This window comes from Vespa velutina, chromosome 23, assembly GCF_912470025.1.
Source record: "Vespa velutina chromosome 23, iVesVel2.1, whole genome shotgun sequence".
Lineage (NCBI taxonomy): Eukaryota > Metazoa > Arthropoda > Insecta > Hymenoptera > Vespidae > Vespa > Vespa velutina.
In genome coordinates this window covers 1,802,501-1,826,306 of record NC_062210.1, presented here as the reverse complement: position 1 = coordinate 1,826,306, position 23,806 = coordinate 1,802,501, and the positions used below count along the sequence as shown (strand labels likewise).

General features: G+C 32.9%; 1 protein-coding gene and 1 long non-coding RNA gene across 2 annotated transcripts in view; one reads left to right on the top strand and one right to left on the bottom strand.

The window, feature by feature from the left end:
* Window positions 1–2,124: 2,124 nt before the first annotated feature.
* The window catches only part of LOC124956737, a 35,276-nt gene continuing 13,594 nt past the window's right edge, over window positions 2,125–23,806 (bottom strand). The window contains exons 2-3 of the long non-coding RNA XR_007103358.1: window positions 18,695–18,847; window positions 2,125–2,510 (exon numbers count right to left, since the gene is read on the bottom strand). This is a non-coding gene — a long non-coding RNA (uncharacterized LOC124956737). The remainder of the gene's footprint in view (window positions 2,511–18,694; window positions 18,848–23,806) is intronic.
* LOC124956736 lies at window positions 15,924–17,748 on the top strand. The gene is made up of 3 exons (XM_047512923.1): window positions 15,924–16,078; window positions 16,442–16,784; window positions 17,218–17,748. The coding sequence occupies exons 1-3, from the start codon at window positions 16,058–16,060 to the stop codon at window positions 17,487–17,489; spliced, it is 636 nt and encodes a 211-aa protein (XP_047368879.1). The 5' UTR covers window positions 15,924–16,057; the 3' UTR covers window positions 17,490–17,748.

The window sequence follows — 23,806 nt, the reverse complement described above, 5'->3', positions numbered from 1 at the left end:
GTTGATTCATTGTGACTTTCTCGAAGTCGACATCTATCTTGGAGATCGTAAGATATGAATATTTTATGCAAAGTAGAAACAATCGATTCGCGAATCGATATATCGAATCGTAATTTTAAAAAAGTCACCACTTCCTCATTTATATATTTCAACAACGAACAGCTGATACGTATGTATGTTTAAATTTATTAAAATCATCATTTTTAATATCATATTTATTAAGATTATAATGCCTTATATATTAATACAAATATTTTCAAATTACATTTTCTTTTTTCCCTTCCTTTCTTTTTCTTCTTTTCTATTACTTCTTTTTTTACTTTTCTTTTTTTGAAAATCCATTTTCCAATCTCATCAATACATCTCTCTCTCTCTCTCTCTCTCTCTCTCTCTCTCTCTCTCTCTCTCTCTCTCTCTCTCTGTCTGCCTCTCTCTTATGTGTTTGGCGAAGAAAGAGACTACTCGAATGTTCAAGAAATATATCGTGAAGATCATCGATCGTAAAAGCTTAATGGCTCTCGGTGGGCGAATCGAAGCTCCGCAAAGTCGTAAAAGCAACACATCGTTTCACGTACCGATCGTTCTACTGACGTGATCGTTCTACACCTGTCTAGCGAGAAGGTAACTCGAAAAGACTCTACTCGGTCTATCTAAACTGTACGACATAGTACTTCATATATATATATATATATATATATATATATATTATATCTCCCACGATACAATTCTGATCAAAAGGAGTTCGATTATTCCTCGAGGAAATTTCACGTGTAAACGTTATAAATTGAACAAAATTGTGATTCTCAAGGTGCGAACAATTAGTCTGTAACAGGAATGCAATTGTTTCCAAACGCGAAAATACATACAATACGAGGGACACGAGCTTGAATGCAATTACGTCGTGTAACGAATGACCATAATAGCCCAATTGTGTCACATCCTCGAGGAATGTGCAGGCTGCGTAGATTGCGCGGTAAGCCAAGAATTACTCGCACGTCGTTGTAATTCATGAGGCGCCGACTCTTAATTACGCCATCGCGATATGGCAACGTGACAAATTATCGATTCACGCGATACACGTAACAAGGAGAAGTGGTGGTGGTGCTGGTGGTGGTAGTGGTGGTGATGATGATGATGGTGGTAGTACTGGCAAGGGTAAAGGGGAAACAAGAGAGAGTGCTTTCGGTGGGCTGGTTAGCCCGTCCGCGCAAATTCTGTTTTATCACGCCATCGAATTGTGAATATTTGTCATCAGCACGACGTGTACCGCCCGTAAATCGTCCCAGTTTTTACTCACATAGCGTTTTCGTTAACCCGGCACGACGAATATGCAAATGACGAAAGGGAAAAAAAGATAAAAAAAAAAAAAGAAAAAAAAAAAAAAGAAAAAATGGAAAAAAGAGGGAAAAAAAAGAAAAAATAAACGAGAAAAGAAAAGAAAAAAAAAACAACCCCGGATAAAGAAGAAAAAAGAAGCTGGGGTAAAAAAATGGCAACGGGAAAAAGAAACAACGATCAACAATTTTCGTTTCATATTATTATTTCGCGGAAGCTCCTTCAATCAAGCTTTAAAGGAAATTACTTTACCCGTCTTTGTTCCAACCACGTTTGCGGGAGCTTTTTACTACTCCCCCTTAAGAACTTTCATCCTGTAAGCGTGACTTTCGCTCGGTGTCCCGTTTCTTCTCTTGGAAAATAATTAATTGACCCGCTTTGATTTAATATCCGGTCAGATTGTTTCTTCTCTGTTGCACCGAGATCTCGTCCATTTTATTGTCTTTCCTTTCCTTCTCATCGTTTTGTTTTTCATCTTTTACACGCATTTCATTGACACGCTCAACTTGTCCAACGAATTTTCTGTATAAAATAAAAGAAGAAATATCAATTATTTATTATGTCACGGGGGGCTTAATCTTTTCCAAGTAACGCTAATTAAATTTTTTTTTTGTCGTTTAGTCAATTTTATTGGTTAACTTGATATTGGATTAAATGATAAAAAAAGGAGGAAAATAAAAAAAAAAGAAAAGAAAAAAGACAAGTGAGTAATATCTACGAACGATGTGGACATTAATTACTTACTTGAATATATCTGCTCTTTATAAATTTACTATATATTGATATATGCATATACACACACACACACACATATATATATATATTTTATATACACATATATATTATACATATGCATTATACATATATGTGTATGTGTGTGTGTATGTGTGTCTGCATGTATAATATATGTATTTCTCCTTTTGCTGAGTTTGTCGAAGAAACGTCAACGAGCAGGTATTCCCAGAAGATCAACGTCGAAGAGAAGTAAACCAATGAACGGACGACAGAAGCAAAGAGAGAAGAGCAGTCCTGTAGGATGTTTATTTCGAGAGAAGATAAACTGGAACGGCCACTGGCCTGTAGATGATCCCTAAAGGCGTTAGCTGTATGAGAGATACTATGAGTATCAGTAAAGTGCTATGGCAACTGTCAGCTAGCAAGGATGAACTCTAAATCTGAGATGCGCCAAGGAAACATGAAAGGGAAGAAGATTAAGAAGAAAGACATATAGAGAAAAAGAGATATAAGTAGAAATAGATACATAGAGAGAGATAAAGAGAGAGCGAGAGAGAGAGAGAGAGAGAGAGAGTGAAAGAAAAAGAGAAAAAGAGAGAAAGAACTATCCCAAATAACTCTTTGACGTTGTCCTCGAAAGCGTTCATTCCATCTCCTTGTCCTTTTCACATAAAGTAAATCTTTCTAGCTAAGACCTTTCCACGAAAAATTTTCTAAGGATCGATTAACGAACTTTAACGTGTTTTAACGCCCTCATTGACGTCGAGACATTGTCCTTTTTACTTTTTATCGAAGAAGAAAAATCTCACTTTTACTCTTTGTCTCTCTCTCTCTCTCTCTCTCTCTCTCTCTCTCTCTCTCTCTCTTTTTCTTTCATCGCGTCGCTTCTCATAAGAAACTCGATGGATGTCTAAGGAGGTTCATGAATCTGCACCAGCATTAAGCTTCCGGGATATTTAAGTACCTTATCGAGAAGCGACTAGACTTGCTTTAACGACACCTTTGGAGATTTAATTTTATTTCCTAACGAAAAAGCTTCTCTCACTTCTCCCATCGTATCCCGTTATGGCCGCCCCCTCCCCTCCCCCCTCCCACCAACCCCTTCCCATTTTCTCTCCCTTACCTTCCTACGCGATTATTCTACCTCACCGCGTTTACGTTTTTGTATTATTAATATCGAACAAAGGAATATAAAGTTCCTTTCGTCGAGCTTTATTAATTTCTCTTATCCTCTCTGAAAAAGGGAACCCATGTTATATCCGCGCGCGTGCGAATGCGCGAGCGAGAGGTAGACAAAGAGAAACAGAATGAGAAACAGTGCGCGCGCAAGAGAGAGAGAGAGAGAGAAAGAGAGAGAAAGAGAGAGAGAGAGAGAGAGAGAGAGAGAGAGAAAACTTTTCGAAGTATTATTATTAAACGTCATAGAGTCGTCGCGTGTTAGAGTTTAACGAATGACTTTCCCAGAAAATTTTCTCTAAATGAAAAACGATTTGCTTCTTACCCACCCTCATCCCCATACCTCTCCCTAAAGTTTCGATTATATATAGGTCGCAATAGGACGATAAGGACGAAACTTGAATTATTCTTATACGTTTGAGAGAGAGAGAGAGAGAGAAAGATATATATATATATATATATATATATATATATAATTATATATACATAATTATACATATATAAATAATTATATATTGTATTATTAATATATTATAATATATACATAATTAAATCATTAACATTTACCAATTCAATCATTATTTGAAATCAATAATAGTAAACTTTTAAAACTCAGGAAAATGTTATGAACATAAATAGACGGATTACGACAATGGTTGAATGTCTGTTAAAGCCTGCCGACTTCTTTGCTTAAAACCATTATCGAAAAGAAAAAAACAGTAAAAACTGTGATCAATGCGTGATTGAATAATCGAGTTAGAACGTTAAGGTGCAAGTATTATCGGGGAATTTACTTGCGATCGAAAAACAAGATACTTAGACGTGAAAGAAATTGCTACGTAATATGAACGGGGAATATTTTCCTATAAAAGCAGAGTAGAACGATCAAGAGGATAACAGTTTCCAATCAGGTTGAAAGAACGAAACTGGTATAATATTTTTGATGGGGAACAACGATGGCTGCCAAGGTCTTCAAACGATATTATTATTAAGTTACAAAAGAAAAAAAAAGAAAACAGAAAAAAGAAGATAGAAACAAGAAACAATAACAAAAAAAAAAATGAAAAAGAAAAAAACGAGAATTATTTTAATCAATGCAATCTTTATTATTATTATTATTATTATTATTATTATTGTTTTTTTTTTGTTTTATGTGTTTTAGCTTTCGTTTCTCCTTTATACCTGCGGATTCATCTGCGTCATCTTGGAATCGTCCTTGGGTACGAGGGAGCTCGAATGGACGGATAATGTGGCCGATCCGTCGTATAAATTTTCTTACGTAATTAAAGATGGCAGTATGAAGATTATTCGTAGCGAAGATAGCGACGAAGGTAATTAAATTGTTAACGAAGATAAATTATTCTAGAAACTTTTTCCCCTGAACCTTCCCATATTGATTATCCTATCTGAATTTACGTTTACAGTGACCGATTTGATCGGTAAATACAGCGGACATGATCCAATCAACTATGGTGGACGACCAGCTGATTATACTTCGGACGGAAGTTATTTCCACGTAAAGTATGATTCCGATATAAATGGTTTCGGATCGGACAAACAACCGACGCATTATTACGAGCATTACGAGTATGGACACCATGGGGATTATAGTCATGGAAGTGATGGTGGTGGTGGTGGAGGAGGACATGGAGGCTATGGTGGATCCGGAGGAGGAGGAGGAGGAGGAGGGCATGGTGGTTCTGGAGGAGGAGGTCATGGAGGCTATGGTGGATCTGGGGGAGGAGGTGGACACGGTGGAGGAGGCGGAGGGCACGGTGGTTCTGGAGGTGGAGGACACGGAGGCTATGGTGGATCTGGAGGAGGGGGTGGACACGGTGGAGGAGGTGGAGGGCATGGTGGTTCTGGTGGTGGAGGACATGGGGGCTATGGTGGATCCGGGGGTGGAGGTGGAGGACATGGAGGCTATGGTGGATCTGGAGGAGGAAGTGGACATGGTGGAGGGCATGGTGGATCAGGAGGAGGCGGTGGACATGGTGGAGGACATGGTGGATCTGGAGGAGGAGGTGGACATGGTGGAGGACATGGAGGAGGGGGTGGACATGGAGGAGGAGGGGGGCATGGTGGTTCTGGTGGCGGAGGCTATAGTGTTACTGAAGGAGGTGGTCATGGGGGTGGCTCCGGAGGCGGAGGACACGGAGGTAGTGGTCATGGGGGTGGCTCTGGAGGCGGTGGACACGGAGGTGGTGGTCATGGAGGTGGCTCTGGAGGCGGAGGACACGGAGGTGGTGGTCATGGAGGTGGTGGTCATGGCGGTGGTGGTTATGGGGGCGGTGGTCATGGGGGTGGCTCTGGAGGCGGAGGACACGGAGGTAGTGGTCATGGGAGTGGTTATGGTGGCGGTGGTCATGGGGGTAGCTCTGGAGGCGGGGGACACGGAGGTGGTGGTTACGGTAGCGGATATGGTGGACACGGTGGTCACGGTGGTTCTGGAGGTCATGGCGACAGCAGCGGTTACACGGATGGTCATGGAGACGGTGGTTACGGTGGTTACGGTGGCGGTGGTTTTGGCTACGGTGGTTATGGGCATAGTTATCACAAGTAAATCTAAATGTGTCCAGAAATTATTGGTCGGAAAATCTCGTTGGTATCTTATTTTTGTTACTAATAAAGAATTTCCTTCATTTTCTTTCTCATCGTTCTTCATACGCCTTTATAACAATTATTTATAACAAATTTTTTATAACAAATCACGTACTTATCCTTGTAAAATAAATGCATTATGTTATGAAAGTTTAAATAAAATTGTTTATAAAAATAATTTATGACGAATTGTTTATTAACAAATTGTTTATAACAAATTGTTAATTAACTATTACCGATATATTTAAAAATATAATGCAAAATTTGCCCTTTTAAATGATCTTTCTATGAAGTCTCTGTGATTATTAGTTCCAAAGATATTCCTTTTTAAATAACATATATTTTTGCATTCATTTATAATTCCATTTAAATGGATATTGACACACTGACCTATATAAATTCTTGGAATTGTACGGTACCGATCAATTGACAGACGTAGTACCTTTCATTACTACTACTCACGATTACTACTACTACTACTACGAGTACTACTGTACGCTTAATATGAATGAAAATCTTTCGAAGTGAATATCTCTGCAATGGTAAGTCGTAGAAAAATGAAAGAAATATCATTGTAAAGGGTAAAACGTCCTCTATTTATCTATTCACTCGAATGCTACCTTTATAATAGAATCGATTTCATCAATACCTCATATAAATATATTCGGATAATCGAATAATGAGATAGATATTTTTTTTTTCCAAAGATCTGTCCCTCGTTATTGTTGTATCATATTTTCTATATAAAAAGAAAAAAAAAAAAAAAAGGATAAAAAAGCGAATACAAATCAAGTTAAACTGTTAGTTTATAAATGACATTTGCCAGTAAATGTTTTCAACGATAAAACTGAATGCGCGAATGGCAGGATAATCAAAGATCGATATGATTCTGTTATAGATATTTTACAATGGACTATCGTGTTCGAACTATCAGCTCATCGTTTGATTGACATATAAAAGCTTTTATAAATATCGCTGAAAAACTATGTTAGGTTATTAAATTTCAATAAAATCAAAAAATCTGACGTCGAAGTGATCGGCAAAGAAAAACATTTTCTCATTTACTTTATTATTATTATTTATAAAAAAAAAGAAAAAAAAAAAAAAGAAAAAAGAAAAAGAAGAAAAAGAAAAGTAAAATAATTTCTATAAAGTAAGGATAATCTGTTCGTGTCTACCTTTATGATCAATCCACCATGATAACATTTTACTGCGGTTTAGATTACTTGGAAGTTTAATTAAACGCGAAATCTTCGACTGCATTGGATTATCAACAAACTTTGACGAGTGCGAAATATGATATGAAATCAAATTAACTATATTACTTCGGTTTGATTGTAAAAATAAAATCTAAAATACGAACGTGAAATTATCTTTTTTGAAAGAAAGATTTTTCTTCAAACGATCGATAGAATTCACCAAAAAGGGTCATTTTATTTTAAAGTAGAAATTCTTTTTACCTTTTCCCATTGTCCTTTTATTAAGGAATCAAGAACTGCTGTAACCTATTTCGCAAAAGTTAATGATGTCATTTATTCCTTAAGCTACTTAAAATTAATAATCTTCTATTCTCAATTTTACTTTGCTCGCTATGAGAGTTTGTATAAATAACTGAATAGTTCTTTATTTTTTTCTTTTTTTTTTTGTGGGGGGGGGGGAGGAGAAACTATATGGAAAAAAGAAAATGTAATGAGGCAAAGGAAGAAAGAAAAGTCTCTCCTTCTCTCTCACTCTCTCTCTCTCTCTCTCTCTTTCTCTCTTTGACCTATTAAAATATAATACAATTATAATTCTTTATATAAGTTAAAGAATAAGATAAACCATATTTATCGAATCCCACGATGATATACCGAGTTCAAAGTGACCGATATTTCTCTAGACGACAAGTTAATAGCCACCTAGTTCGAAATTCAACGAGTACGTACAAGTTTCTACATTACGAGTAATTCTCGACATCCCCAAGAGATTGAAGAGAGATATAGGGACGATGAAGAAATTGGTTAAACCACGGGCCAGTTTAATTAAGATACGAACTAAATTTAATGACCGTGTCTCACAGCGTTATCAAACTGTTCTTTCCTAGTAATGTTCTCTCTCTCTCTCTCTCTCTCTCTCTGTCTTTCTCTGATAGTACTTACTACTTCTTCTATCCTTCACCTATATTTACTTAGATGTTTCGTTTAGACATTGTTCGTACGAAGGATCGGCAAGATCCAAGCTTATCTCAGTCGATCCGATTCGAACGTTCGTTATCCGATCTACGTGACATCATCCAAGACTTTGGCGTTATCATACTGGCGTGTGCTATTGCTTTCCTCTCTTCTCCATCCCCCTCCACTGCCACTCCCCACCGTTATCACTACCTCCCTTTACTCTCCACGCGTTAATTCAATTAGAAATTCCTTTGAAACTAATCGCGTTATTGTCTAGCGATAGCCGATATAATTCGACCTATTGTTCCAGGTTGAAAAATTATTTTTTATTTTGCCAAGGGAAAAACCAAAGAAAAAATTAAAGTTTCTCTTTAGCGAAAGAAAATTTTTTTACGACCAACTTTTTTTCTTCCTTCTCTTTTTGTTTTTGCTTTTGCTTTTTCATTTTATTTTTGTCTTTTTTTTTTTTTTTTTTTTCCTTCGCTTTTTTTTTCTCTCTCCAACGCTTATGGTTCATTTTGACAGCTTATAAAAATGGAAGCTACGCTTTTTATGCTCGAACACGATTATTCAGTGCTTCCGCCTTGTAATATACTTTATTGTGTAAAAGATTAAACGTACGGTCGTATGGTTTTTCAATGATTATGATGTTAAACGTGAATAATATGATGAACGAAGAGAGTTTGACATGAGAATGTTTTAAATTTATTTATTATTTTATTATAATTAATTTTAAAGACAATTCTAACGAAAGATATCGTACGAATACTTTGTTTCTTCTTTTTTTTCATAATTTTTTATATCACACTAATCATTATTATTATTGATTATTATTAAAAGATGTCTTATTACATTGTCGTGAAATTTTCGAACTAATACGAATATTATTACAAACATTTACCCTCTCTTTCCCCATCCTCCTTCCCCCTCCCTCTCTCTATCTCTATCTCTCTCTCTCTCTCTCTCGATAAAAATTAATAAAAAAAGGGAACGTCGAAAATTATTTAGTTAATTAAAATCTGACCGATAAATGGAATTTATGAATTTTATCTCTTTCTTCTTTTTTTTTTTCTCTCCTTGTTTTTTCTTTTTCTTTTTTTTTTTTTTTTTTTTTTTTTTTTTTTTTAATTACATCTCATCCCTTCCATTTCAACGGAAAATTGTGCACAATTTCGGGTTAATTAACGTGAAATATTTCATGGCCAATCTAATTATATTTCGTCTATGTGAATAAAAAAGGAAACAAAAAAAAAAGAAAACAAAAAAAAAAGAAATTAATGTTTACAACTCGATAAATAAAAAAAAAAAAAAAAAAAAATGAAATGAAAAAAGATGAAAGACATTTTATGTTTTTTTTTATCATCGACGAATTATCTTCGTTTCGTTTCCATCGATGAGACCTTCATGAATATCTTTCTCTTTTAGATGATCGTTCTACAGGTTTAAGTGAATAACTGAGTACTTACCTGTCAACGTATATACATATTTATGTTTATCTTAGAGAGGACTAGATTCGGTACAATCAACAGGTCTTAAGTTCGCAACGCGAGTGTATCACATCGAGTTGTACTATCTTTACTCTTACAGTAAAAGCTTCGCGCTTGAGCGAGCAAGCGTGACAAGTGTAAATAAGTGAATTGGGATCTTGAACTTTGATTTACGTATCGTATTTAAAAATCTACTCGTTTTTTTTTTTTTTTTTTTTTTTTTTTTTTTTTCTAAGAAAATACTTACAATGAACGCTTGCGTGTTAAGGGCTATTAAAAAGGTAAAAGAAAAAAAAGAAAAAAAAAAAAGAAAAGAAAAAGCAAAACAAAACAAAACAAAAATAAAAAAATAAAAAAGGAAAAATTAATAATAATCATTAGGACATTTAAAATATAATTATGCATATCGTAATCGTTATATATTTTGTACAGAATTATACTATTATTAATATGTAACTTATATATATATCATAGATACATATATTGTAATTAATATATATATATATATATATATAAATTGTATTGGTACGACTATACTAATCAGTATGTAACTTGAATCATACCATAATTAGTTTATAACATAGATCTGTTAGCTTAACTATACTGTAATTAGTATATAACTGAGACTAATATAATTACACTGCAATTAGTATACATATGTACGTATAACTCGTAGACACTAGTATGTATGTAATTATGTATTATATTACAGCTTATGCTTAGTTAACTATTTTAATTTTCAAGTACAAACTGACAATTAATTTTGCTCCAAAAATATGAGATGAGATTTTAAAAATACATGTACGCCTATGAGTACACATACATATACACCACATCATTATGATATCACTTCAAATTTACATCCTCTTACAGAGTCAATCAAAATTTTATATTCTTTCTATTAAAAACAAACGAATGATTATTCGCGAGCTTATCATCAGCATCATTTCTTATCTATTATTCAATATTATTTCTTCGTTTTATAATTGAAATTGAGAAAAAAAAAAAAAAAAGAAAAAAAAGGAAAAATAAAACGATTCGAAACACTTAATTCAATGAGCCATTAATTTTATTAGCATCAAATGAAGATCAATTAACTAAAATGTCTCATTAAGAATTCCCATCCCCCTTGTCATCCTATACTTCTTCCATTCGCCTTGAATAAACCTTCTTTATTTTTTATTTTATAGTTTTGTATATGTTTCTATGTCACTGTAATTCCGCGTATAAACGTCAGCGAATGTTTTCATGAACGTAAAAATAAATGGAAAAACGTTTCCATGCATATGGAAATAGTAACAGCCGTTTAATTTATAGGAAGAATGGACGATAACAGATCGATAGTATTCCATTTTGAATTCCATTTTCTCTATGCTTCTCTCTCTCCCTCTTTCTCTCTCTCTCTCTCTCTCTCTCCCCTCTCTTTCTCTTTCTCGAAAAACGAACGATATTTGGAATTGTATGTGCGATAGCGAAAAATGCATGAGAAAATAATAACAAGTTAAAGCATAGAATAGAAGATTCTATGAACGAGATATTCGCGAGGAAACCATTGAAAAATCGTAAACGATTGTATGGAAGGTAAGATAATAAATAATAACGATTGTACGTTTCGTAAAAACTTTTGATAAAAGTAAAAAGGATGAAAAAAAAAATGAAAGAAATATAAAGGTATACATTGTTACTCACATGTTTAATGTATCATCATCATCATCATCATCATCATCATCATCATTATCGTATATTAAACATTTTCACGAGAGATCTTTCACGAAATTATTTCGTGTCCAATGTGTCACCGAAAAGTTCTCCAAAAATATAATATCAAAAGGATTACATATATTCTACTCCTGGATCGAGCATTTCTCTGTCAATTACTCTGTTGGCGTTCAGAAATAATGTATGCAAAAAATAGACAAAAAGAGAGAGAGAGAGAGAGAGAGAGGGAGAGACAGACACAAAAATAAAGAGAATGAAATGTGGATAGTGTGAAAAATCGTAAGTAGAAATTCCAAGACTTTAAAGTCGTGTAGAACATTGTCGTCGTCATAGTCGTTGTCCTCGTCGTCGTTGTCGTTGTCGTCGTCGTCGTCGTCGTCGTCGTCGTCGTCCTCGTCCTCGTCCTCGTCCTCGTCGTCGTAGTCGTAGTCTGCTAGACGAATGAGAAATTTCGAGGAGAATTTTAATCGAGCCCCTGACAACTCGAGCGCAATAAGCTTGCTGCTGCACGCTCGTGGAAAACGGAATGTTTCCGTTTCCGGCTACGAATACCAAACCCATTGCTACTTGTTTGTACGTTTCTACGTTTATACGTTCAAGTCGTCATTAACGTCGACGAAAGATGCAAGTGGAGTGTAAGTACAAGTATTATGCGTTTATTTCTTTCATGGTATTGTCTTAATGGTCGAGGACGTCTTTGTCGTAGACTTTGAAATTAAAAATATTCTCTTCTCTTTTTCTTTCTCTCTCTCTCTCTCTCTCTCTCGCTTTCTTTTTATCATAATCAATAATCACCGCTTTATATTATCTAATCACTTAGATTTATTTATTTAGAATTTAATTGTAAATTAATTTCTTTTTTCTTTTTTTGTTTCTTTTGTCAAACATTTATTAAAATTTCAATTACATTTTTAGATGGAAATATCACATTATAGATTTTTACTCTTAACTATGGATTTTTGAGAATCATTTAGAGATCCATACATTTGTATGATTTATTTTTAAATATATATATATATTTTTTTAGTTATATATTTGACCTGGTCAATCGTGTTATAAATCATTACAAAAAAAGTATAAATGGTCTTCAAATGATGAAAACGATGACCTCGGGAAAAATATATCAATAATCATAATAATCATTTCATCGAAGCAAACGATTATCCTTTGTCCTGAGAGATATTTCTTGTATCATATAAAAAAACATTAAATGACATTTAACTTGGTCAAGTTGAATGAAACGGAACACCCGGCATAACACTTTTCATTTTATTTCATCATATCTCTACGACAGATCGTAAATTAAAAAAAAAAAAAGGAAAGAACAAACAAACAAACAAACAAACAAAAAAACAAATAAAATTAAAAAATCGCAAGTACAACGACAATCGATATTTTCTCATAGATACAGATAAAATCTCTCTATGTTTTAATTTCTTCTAAGCTAAACAATAGCTTATTATCAATCGAGAGATATGTTAGGAATGCGAGATTACAAGAGCCGATTCCTCTGTTCAAATCACCGTCTCGTTTACTCGTCGCTTACCAACGTTAAACGGCTTTAATGTGAGTAGAACACTATCGTAGATCGTAAATCAAAGAGATCGATCGTTAAACGTGTATATGTATAAACGTGTTTGTGCGCAAAAGCTATGATAAGAGGCTCGAGAGAGATGGTACGTTATCGGTAGATGATAGTGAAAGAGGGAGAGAGAGAGAAAGAGAGAGAGAGAGAGAGAGAGAGTGAGAGAAGCGACCAGAGAAACCTGTTCTCTTCCACCTTCGTGGATTCGTTTAACCATCAAGTACCTACCCGACCACGTTCGTCCGTTCGTAGACCGACGTGACCTAGATCGAATGTCTACTGCAATTTGCACTTGACGCGGTCTCGCAGCCTTTCAGGATAGCCTTCTCCGCAGGGAAAATAAAAAGAAAAATGACGAGAATGAGAGAAGACTTCACCATCTCTCGTTCTCGCTCTTGCTCTCGCTCTCTGTCTTTTCGTCTTTTTCTCTTTTTAAATCTCTCTCCTCCCTCTCTCTCTCTCTCTCTCTCTTTCTATGTATATATATACCCTACATACTCTAAAAATATTCTCCAAAAGTTCCTTCAAATCGAACGATAATAACGTACCAACTCCTCAATCATCGAAGACTCCTAGAAAAATCTCTTCTTGTTAACCAACGCAAAGAATATGAAATATTCTTTAGAATAAAGATCTTCAATTATGTTATCTCCTTTACTCTTTATATCTCTTCTCTCTCTCTCTCTCTCTCTCTCTCTCTCTGTCTCTTTTTTAAGGAATTTAAATTATCAGATAAATATCTTATTGAAGATGTATTTATTTTGTTCTTTCTTCCTTTCTTTCTTTTCTATCAAGGAATGGACACGCGATATTACATAGGATTTGTGGATTCGTTAACGTATCTACTTCAGACTAAAGGTTATTATTTTGAGAACTAAAAGGATAATTGGAGTATACTAGGCTCGATGGGATAACGAAAGAATACTCTTTCGTTCTTTGAAAAATGAAAAACGTGTGCTTGATTAGATGATACGGTAGATATATATATATATATGTACATTCATACATACATAGATACTTTTGATGGTATTCATACAATTAGAAAAAGGAGAATTCATTTGACTATGTAATCAATCTTAATTGATAAAATTTACATGACACGAAGCTACTCGAAAAATACTATAATGCCTTTCTCGTTCTGTATTTGATAACTATACGACTACGCATATACATATATATATTTCTCAAAGGAACTTTATCGTACGACACTATATAATCTTTACATATACAACAACAATAGTCTTTATATATATATGTCTCTATGTGTGTGCATATGTATATGTATATGTATATGTAGGTATATATCTATTATATATCTAAAAGACTTTTTACAAAGAAGATCCAATTAGCGATGAGAAGAAAGTCAAAGAAGACAAGAAAGAGATAAAAAGAGAAAGAGAGAGAGAGAAAGAGAAAGATAGAGAGAGAAAGAGAAAGAGGATATAGCAAACCCTTGTCAATTCATTATAATAGTTTCGATCCGTTGATTGGCTTATTAGGCGAAATACGATGCGGCCATTATGGAGCTCATCGAATGGAAATGCCATTATCTTTGATCGAATTATTTCCTTTTCTCGGCTAGGTAATGACATGCTCTGCTAAATTAATACCTCCAAGGAGACTTCCTAATGATTTTAATGTTAGTTAAACGAGCCATCGACTCTCTAAAAGGCTTTTGTCAATTTTCTTCGGACATTGCTTATGTAATTTTAGAATATGTATATGTATGTACGTATTATCACGTGAAAGTGAATAAATTATCCTAATTTAACACGATATTCGATTCATGAATACACATTAATCATAATCTATCTAAAAAAAAAATATAAGAATATATGTATACATATTCAGGTACAGGTATAACTATATCATTTTTACTTTTTGATTATAATTTTAGCTGTGCTATTAAGTAAATCTTTTTGTTAATTAGTAATTAAAAGCTCTCTCTCTCTCTCTCTCTCTCTCTCTCTTTCTTTTTCAATTAATTTAATTAATTTATTCATTTACTCGATCATTTATTTTGGTTCTTACAAAGCAAAATTAATTTTCAAATTGGAATTGATTATCGAGCGTTACGGTGAAAATTTTCGAAGGATTTTCGTTAATTGATTTTAATAGAACATCGTTAGAAATCTTATAGCATAATTTTCTTCGGATTATAAAAATTTTTCTTTATTGAAATTTCTCAATAATCAAGATGCACTATAGATAAATGTAATCTCGTTCTTTCCAATGAGAAATCTCGTTAGATTTCTTTTGAAAGATATTTCATTTCTATCAGACTCTCATATAGAAAAGTAGACCAAATTAGATCAGTCCAAAATGAGAAAACTATGTTTCTCGTCTATTAAATACTATGAATTTGCTTTTATGATTCATTCGAATTACAACTTTGCCAATAACTTTCTCGATTGAATGATATTCCATTTAAAACTATTCCAAGGAACATACCGATGATTACAACAAAAATGATCTAACTCATAAATTTGTTTCATTCTATATTATTATAACATAGATTTACGTAACGCGAGACGATTATGATGAATACAATTTCTTCGAAATTTATTACATTGATCTCTCTCGGTTCTGAGATAGAAAAAAAAAAAAAAAAAAAAAAAAAAAAAAAAAAAAAAAGAGAACAAAGTAAATAAAGTTTTAACTTGAAAATCACTGTTTTGACGATCGGCCTCAGATTTGAAATAAAAAAAAAAAAAAAAAAAAAAAAAAAAAAAAAAAAAAAAAAAAAAATAATAAACGATTGATAAAAATAAAAAAAGTTCACAATTTTTTCTCACTGTTCTTTTCTTTATTTTTTTTTTTTTTTTTTTTTTTTTTTTTTTTAATTTCTTTTTATCATATCGTACGATCAAAGAATCGAGAAAGATAATCTTTCAAGTTGGATCCTGGGTACGTTCGTAGCGATGAGCGACGTTCATAGTCGCTCTTATAACATCTGGTGCTTACTGTTAATGTTGGTCAGTTTAGGAAAAAAAAAATATGTATATATGTATATATATATATATATATAAAGTGGAGGAGGAGTAGGAGGAGGAGTAGAAGGAGGAGGTGGACTCAAGAGAGAAATTACATACGACAACTGCCGCTTCTCTCCGACAAGTTAAAGCGATGATACGGAACAAACAGATTCTTTCAACGATGTGTATATATCCATGTGTGGACATAGAATATCGTAAGACTAGCATATAAAAGCATGGAAAACACATTGGAAAGTCACAGTTCTCACCTGACCGTCTTAATATATAGAAATGGAAGTGATATCTTTCAAGGTAAAGCCTCGAAATAGTGATTTAAATCGATATAATTGAAAATCGAATTAGAAAACTTTTTTTTTTCATTTTTCCTTCATAATCGATCAACAAAAGATAGAACGAAAAATTAATAGAATATTCTAAAAGAGATGAATATATTAATAGGAATGTACAAATGAAATTTAACAAATTGTCTACGATTATTTCTAATTAAATGCTCCAACGAAATTATTGAAATTAATTTTTTTAATCTGTTCAAATAAATTTCACGAATATAAAATAATATCGATCTGAATTAATTATATAAAATATATATACATAAAACGAACACATTATTGTAAATATAATTTTTTACAAGTTTTTTCTTCCATTTAATTTAAGGTGATCATAATTTTCGTCATAACGATGATCCATCGATCGAAAACAATCGTGATACCTGTTGACGATGATGAAACGGGGACGCACAATGAACCACAAGTTTCCTTAGCGAGTTCTTACATACATTTTCACGGACCAGTCGAAGGCCCGGAATACGAAGTGAAAGTACCGTACGTTTTTCTCAAGAATCAACACAATCACTTTTCTCAAAGAATCGGTCAAGATCAGGATTTTCAAGATCACGGAGATGCTCTCGACTACATCGCGAATCCCAAGTATCAATTCGCTTATGGTGTTGAGGATCATCATACCGGTGATTTTCATGGACAGAAAGAATCAAGAAATGGTAAGTTAAATAATAATTATTATATAAACGATATAAGTTGAGTTTTCCTTATCGCAATTAAAAATTTTTCAATCTTAATCTGTTATATTTGAAATCGTACAATTAATTTTTCGATAAAAATCTATTAGTTAAAAAAAAAAAAAAAAAGAAACAAATATATATATATATATATTTTTATTTTTTGAATTTATTTTACTACAAAATTGTTCGTTTACTTTTAATAATTTTTAGTTGAAAATTTTTTTTAATTGCTCTTCGATAACGAACATCGTTTATCAAATACTTGCTGGATTTTCTGTATTTCGATCGGATAAAAATTGATTTAATTCGAGTAACGTTATCTATAGAAAAATAAATGACAAATATAATGAGATCTAGGGATTGATTTGTGAATAACAAAATTAAATTCATTTGATTTCATTTAATTTAATAGGTCATAGTGTATCTGGCGAGTATAGTGTAAAGGAACCCGGAGGTGCCTTAAGGATTGTCAATTATCACGCTGATAAAGATGGGTTTCACGCTATAGTTCATACTTCCGGTAAGAATGATCATGCCTCAACCAGTTTCTATTCTCAGCAAGATCACGTCCAAGTTCAAATTCAAGATCGCGATCATGATCACGATCAAGAATTAGATAATCATAAAGAAAATCATTCGCTTCGTAACTATGAGACTTCATATTCGGTTAGCGACGTATATTAAACAACGTTTTTTTTTTTTTTTTTTTTTTTTTTTTTTTTTTTAATTAAACAATAAACTTTTCTTTCACTCGATTTATAATGAATATTTACTCTTTCTCAAAAATTCTTTCTACTAATTCCACACCAAAGTTTCTATCATCGTTTTTAAAGAAATCTGACACTACTGTACGAACACATTATTGTAAATATAAATTATTTTTCTACTCCAATTAATCTTTACAATTTATCGATATAAAAGATTATTTATTATTCTAACTCTTTGAACGTTATTCTATCAGCTTTTATATCTCACGTTTTTATTAGTATTATTATTATTAACTAACAAGTATATATATATATATATAAGTATATCCTTATAGATATATATTGTTTTAACGATATTATAAAATATTATAAATGAAAATGAACATTTTGTAATATTGTATCATAATCATCGTTGTGTATAGCATTTGAGTGAAATGATTTATCGTTATAAAACTTCTAACATGGAAAATAAAATATATTCATGATTATTCCGCAAAATTGTATCGATGATATTTTTTTTTTTTTATTTTCTTCTTTGTTTTTTTATTCTTTTTTTCTTTCTTTCTTTCTTTTTTTCCTCCTACGCTAGCTAAAAGCAGCCTCTTGTATAAGTCGAAGAAAGTATTTCTTTGCTCTTTTCTACGCGCTCTCGCGCATCGTCGAAATATGAAAGTTGTTTTCGAGAAAAGGAAGGTAGGATCTTCCTGACGTTCTTACAACTTCTTCCTCACGGATAGAAGCTCAGAAGCTCTTCCCTTGGAAATAGTTCGAACGATAGATAGATGTGCAATATAAAATTCGAGGACGTATCCGCTGCCATTTCTTCGGCCGAAAAATCGTTGAATTCAGATTTTTCTCGGTCGAGGAGTTTGAAAAGGGATACGTCATTTCAATATTTCCTATAATCCCGTAGGATGTTAAAAAATCTGTATTAAAAAAAAAAAAAAAAAAAAAAAAAAAAAGAAAGAAAGAAAAACATACAAAGAAACAATAAAAAAGATTTAATGAAAAAGAGAAGAAAAAGAAAAAAGAGAGAGAGAGAGAGAGAGAGAGAGAGAGAAGAACGTTGTTAAAATTCTATAAAAAGTCCAAAAAATTCTATCGATTTACATGGAATTTATAAAACAAAAAGTTTAACAAAATGAGTAAATACTAACGAGTCAAAATACACACAATACTTACACATCAAAGAGCACAGTGATCACACGGAGAGAGAAGCTGGTTCAGTGAGGTCGTCAACGAAAGGACGATCGTTAACGAGACGCGTAGGCAGCAGAAAAGAAGAACGTACGTCGTTAAAGCTCCAGCTCCCTTCTCTGATCTATCGAATACCGGCTGAAAACGTAACGTCGTTATCGATAGCGATGGGTGGAATGGCGTGTTCGATCGAATAAAAAGAAAAAAAAAAGAAAAAGAAAAAAGAAAAAAAAGAAAAAAAAGAAAAGCAAAAATAAAAAGAAACGAAAAGGAAAGAAAATAAAAGAAAGAAAGAAGATGACGTTGGTCGTCGTTATGTAAACGGAAAGATATTTTTCAACTTATAGAAATCCTTTATAAAAATATCCTATAATATTATATTATTTTTAAATATATATATATATATATATATATTAGCTGCGTATTTTATATGATATATAAATTAATTAAAAATTTTATACAGATATTTATCTATGGATATATAAATGTATAGAGGTACGTAATAAATTTTTATACAAATAAATGATAAAAAGTTAAGATAAATTTTTTACGAATATAGTCGACGAAAATATAAAAAATATAGTGGAAGAGAAATATTTTTTTGTTTAATATGATCGAAGATAAAAATAGTGTTCGTTTATCGATCGTATTAATGAACGTAGACGAGATATTTAGGACGCGTGCGTTGCGCCGGTCATATCGAGACTGAAACTCTGTACCAGTAGATACGCCTTGCAGCAATTTCCGGCGCGGATTCGGAAGTTACTAATTATTGTTCTGATTATTCTTCTCGTCGTTTCGATAAAACTTCGTTGCTCGTTTTCGTTTAATTTTCTATCCTTATACGATATTTCATCGTCGAACGATTATTTTCTATCTACGAACAAATAAACGATACGACTCGTTTACTTTTTAATATTTTTTATCTTGTAATAAAATTCATAGTTGATATAGTATTTACCTGTCGTTAAACGCAAGAGATTAGAGTTTGATAGGTTTAAGAAAATTTGACGATCCTTAGGAGAGTCAGGAAATTATACAGGAAATCGATTACAAGGGATTAAACGTTCAAGTTTGTGGTAAACTAAAGTCAATATAAATTCACTCCAACGTGTCACGAAGAGAGGCAAAAGTTTCTTCAACATCGTCTCCCGTCCCTGGCCTTGTCGTAAGAAATTTTCTTGGTTCTACCTCGTACAATTAATACTCGTTTACCTTCCTACAAGAATAATTTATATCCTCTATAAATCCGAGGACCAATAAAACGCTACACAAGAATTCACTAGTCCTTAATCTCTGCAAATGAGAAAAGCGACGTTTGTACTGTAATGAAAATTGATATTTATTACCTGAGAAAAGGATATGCAAAATTATTTACGATTAATTCGATTTTAAATTATTTATTTAAATACGAGAAAATATGTACGAAATAAGATATGATTTATCGCCTATATAACATTTTAATATATATATATATGCCTTATAACATTTTAATATATACATATGCCTTAAAACATTTATATGTCATAAACATTGAATTCTGATTAGCGATTGATGACTTGTCATTTGTGAATATTTTTCGTATCGATTGAAAAGCAAAACGATTAAATATCTTGTTAACGAGTAAAATTGACTTACGCCATTTTCATAATAAACGGCTCTCATATGTACTCATATATATATATATATATATATATATATATATATATATACTTTTATTCTCATAGGTATTACTATTTACTTCGAACAACTTATTATTTATACGAATGAAATCATAGAATACGCTCAATCATACGTACTAATGTAAATCTAATAACGAAAACGAAGCAATACGAACGTCGAGCAAATTTGTTACGTTTTGTATTCTCGTTTAATCGAACTCTATCAACAATGTATAAATGATTAAAGCTTTCGTATAAAACAAAAAACTAAGCGAGGCGAAATCAAATGTGCGTTATTATCGAGATATATCGTCGATACGTACAACGATAATTTCTGTTTCGCATCGATAGATCGAGTAGACATAGGTCATATAATTCAGTGACAGATTTTGGACCAATCCAATCAGCGAATCTTCGTCGTTGTCATTTAGCGTGTATAACATCGATGAATTTCAACTCGCTTGACGAGACGTATGCATGTATATTCGTTTCGACATCATGCCGAGCTAACTATCATAAATTCTATTTTCCAACTAGAAAATTTGTAATGGAGAAGATAAAAGAGACAGAGGGAGAGAGAGAGAGAGAGGAAGAGAGAGAAAATGAAGGAAATAAAAATACAAAGAAAGAAAAAAGAAAAGAAAGAAAGAAAAAAAGAAAAAGGAAAAGAAGTTAGAATATCATACGGCTTCCGAAAGACGTTCGTATGTATCTATGAAGGAAGATATATTAAAAAAGCTTTGCAAAGTGGCTAATAAATCATTCGCCTTATGATCCTTGAGATCTTCTTTTCGTTTCGTTAAAAAAAATTCTTCGTACCCATTCTACGGAGAAATTCTTCTTTTGCCATGAACGTAAGTCTTAAAGGAAATATCTTCGTTATTGTATTCCTAAGGAAATAAGAATAAATAATTAAAAGATACAAAATGAAAAGATTTAATTCGAAAAATGTATTATCGTATATTTTATTAATTTATTTTTAAATTAATTAATTAATTAATATGTATATATATATATATATATTTATATTTGATAGAAAGGAAGTTTAAAATCTTACAAGACATTAACTACGTCTTTGCTCTGCCACGATGTAATTACGACTGATCCTTTCGCAAAACAAAACAAGGCACGTTATAATCAAGGACAGAACATCGGTGATATAAACATTTTGTCTAAGAAAACTAGAGAAAGAAAAAGGTAAACAAAAAGATTATGGATACGCAAGCGTTAAGGACATAAACGAATTGATTGCGAAGACGAAAAAAAAAGAAAAAAGAAAAAAAAGAAAGAAGAGAGAAGAAAAGGGCCTAAGAGAAGGGAACGTATTGGTAGCTCTTATGTAATCGAAGGATTCGTCGTGGAAGACGTTTTCCTTCGTTTTGACAAATAGATAGGTCGAAGGGGATTTAAGGTCGAGAGATAAGCTTGCTTTATAAGCAAGATATATCGATCCGTCGGATTACGAGAGTTATCAACGTTAATCGAGATTGACGTTTAATGCGTCAACGGGGCCGAGACAAGCTTTTTGAACGATGCCAGAAGCGTAATGAATCAGATTGCAAATGGACGACATATTGGAAATAGGAGCGAATAATCGATCGAATCAAAATGGTATCGATCGGTGAACAATGAACCGGCCTAAGTCTTTCAATTGGTTGGAAACCGAAATTCACTACCGAATCTAAACTGTTCATGGTACGTACCACGGTCGCTCGTTTATTCGACTATATATATATATATATATATATATATATATATATATATATATATATATACATGCGGATTTGCTCGTGCGCATCTACCTCGTTATGTTCTGCGTTACCACGAACGTTAATTCGTTAATTACTAATTTAAGCAAACCTTACTCAGCAATTGTATTTTCCTATAGTTCTATCCTTCTCCCACTCCCACGATATACATATATACATATATATATATATATATATATATATATATATACGTGTTAACTCTCGAGAGGCAGCTCTTGTACTCTCGAGAGCGTTCCGCGACATTTTTCACCGCACGATAACGAGCCGATCTTCGCTTTCGTCGACGAGTTCAAAGTTCAAAGATCACGTTCCAACACGTATACCGAGAGTGCTACAGGTGGATGCTTCATCAAATCTCTTCTAACTCGTTTCCTCTCTCTCTCTCTCTCTCTCTCTCTCTCTCTCTCTCTCTTTCTCTTCTTCTTTTTTCTTTCCTTTTTGTTTTTGTTTTTGTTCTTCCTATTTTTATAATTTTTTTTTTCTGTTCTTTTTTCTTTTTCTTTTAATTCACTTATATTTCTTTTATAACGAGACAAGGAGACAAAAGGGGGAGGGGGTATAGGGGGTGAAAAGAAACTCGTTAGTTCTAGATAAAAGTACAAGACGGTAACGAGAAACTCAAATGTCAGATTTCATATTTACTAAGGGAATATTCAAGGGACGACGATAAAATGTAAAGAGGACAGTAAGACTATTTCGATTTTAATAGTCTACTTATTAGTTAGCAAATTAACTAATTAATACTTTCTCATTCCATGATAAAAAAAGAAAAAAAAAAAAAAAAAAAAAAAAAAAAAAAAAAAAAAAAAAAAAAAGAAAAAGAAAAGAAGAACCTCTTTGAACTTCTTTCTTCTTTCATAGTAAATTATAGTGCCGTAGGAAAGGAGACTGTAGGGAAATATTCGTGTAGAAAGAAACCGATGGTTGTTAAGCCCGCAACTTCTTCGCCGTAGGATTATTTTTCTTTTTGAAAGTAGTAATCTGTAAAGCTCGTTGAACCGCAACGCTGCTCCCGTGCCATGTAAAAAGTCAAAGGAAAAAGATGTGGTAAAAGAGACGAAAAGTGAAAAAAGACGAAAGACGAAGACGGGGAAATAAGGGATAAATGTAAAATATAAAGGCAGATGTTAACTAAAAGAATGTATTAGACAATAGAAAAATAGACGGATAATAAAAAAACGACAATCAAACGTAGAGTGAGAATTGGGCTTATGTTTAAAGGACGTTCGCCTAGGATCCCCTTTATATATCAAACGGAAAATAATTAACGACGAAAGTTTCACGACCCGGAGCAACGTGGAGAGTAACGGCGAAGGTGAATTCGTAAGGGTTGAAAAGGGGTAAAAGGGGAAAGGGTAAAGTCAAGAGTCAGGTCGAGAGCTCGCGGAGACTAATTGAAAGTTTTGCATACTGCAAAGAAGGCATTAAGCGCCGATGGGACGAGTCGAGGGCTTCTTTTTGTTCCTCTTCATGACGAAAGAAAGAGAAAGAGAGAAAGAGAAGAAGAAAAAGAGAGAGATGGAGAGACACACACAGACAGATAGATAAAGGGAAAGAGAGAGAGAGAGAGAGAGAGAGAGAGAGAGAGAGAGAGACTAAACGGAAGAAAGAAACAGCCGCTAATCTTCGCGTCTTTGTGAACGATAACCAAATGCTAATTAAGCGTA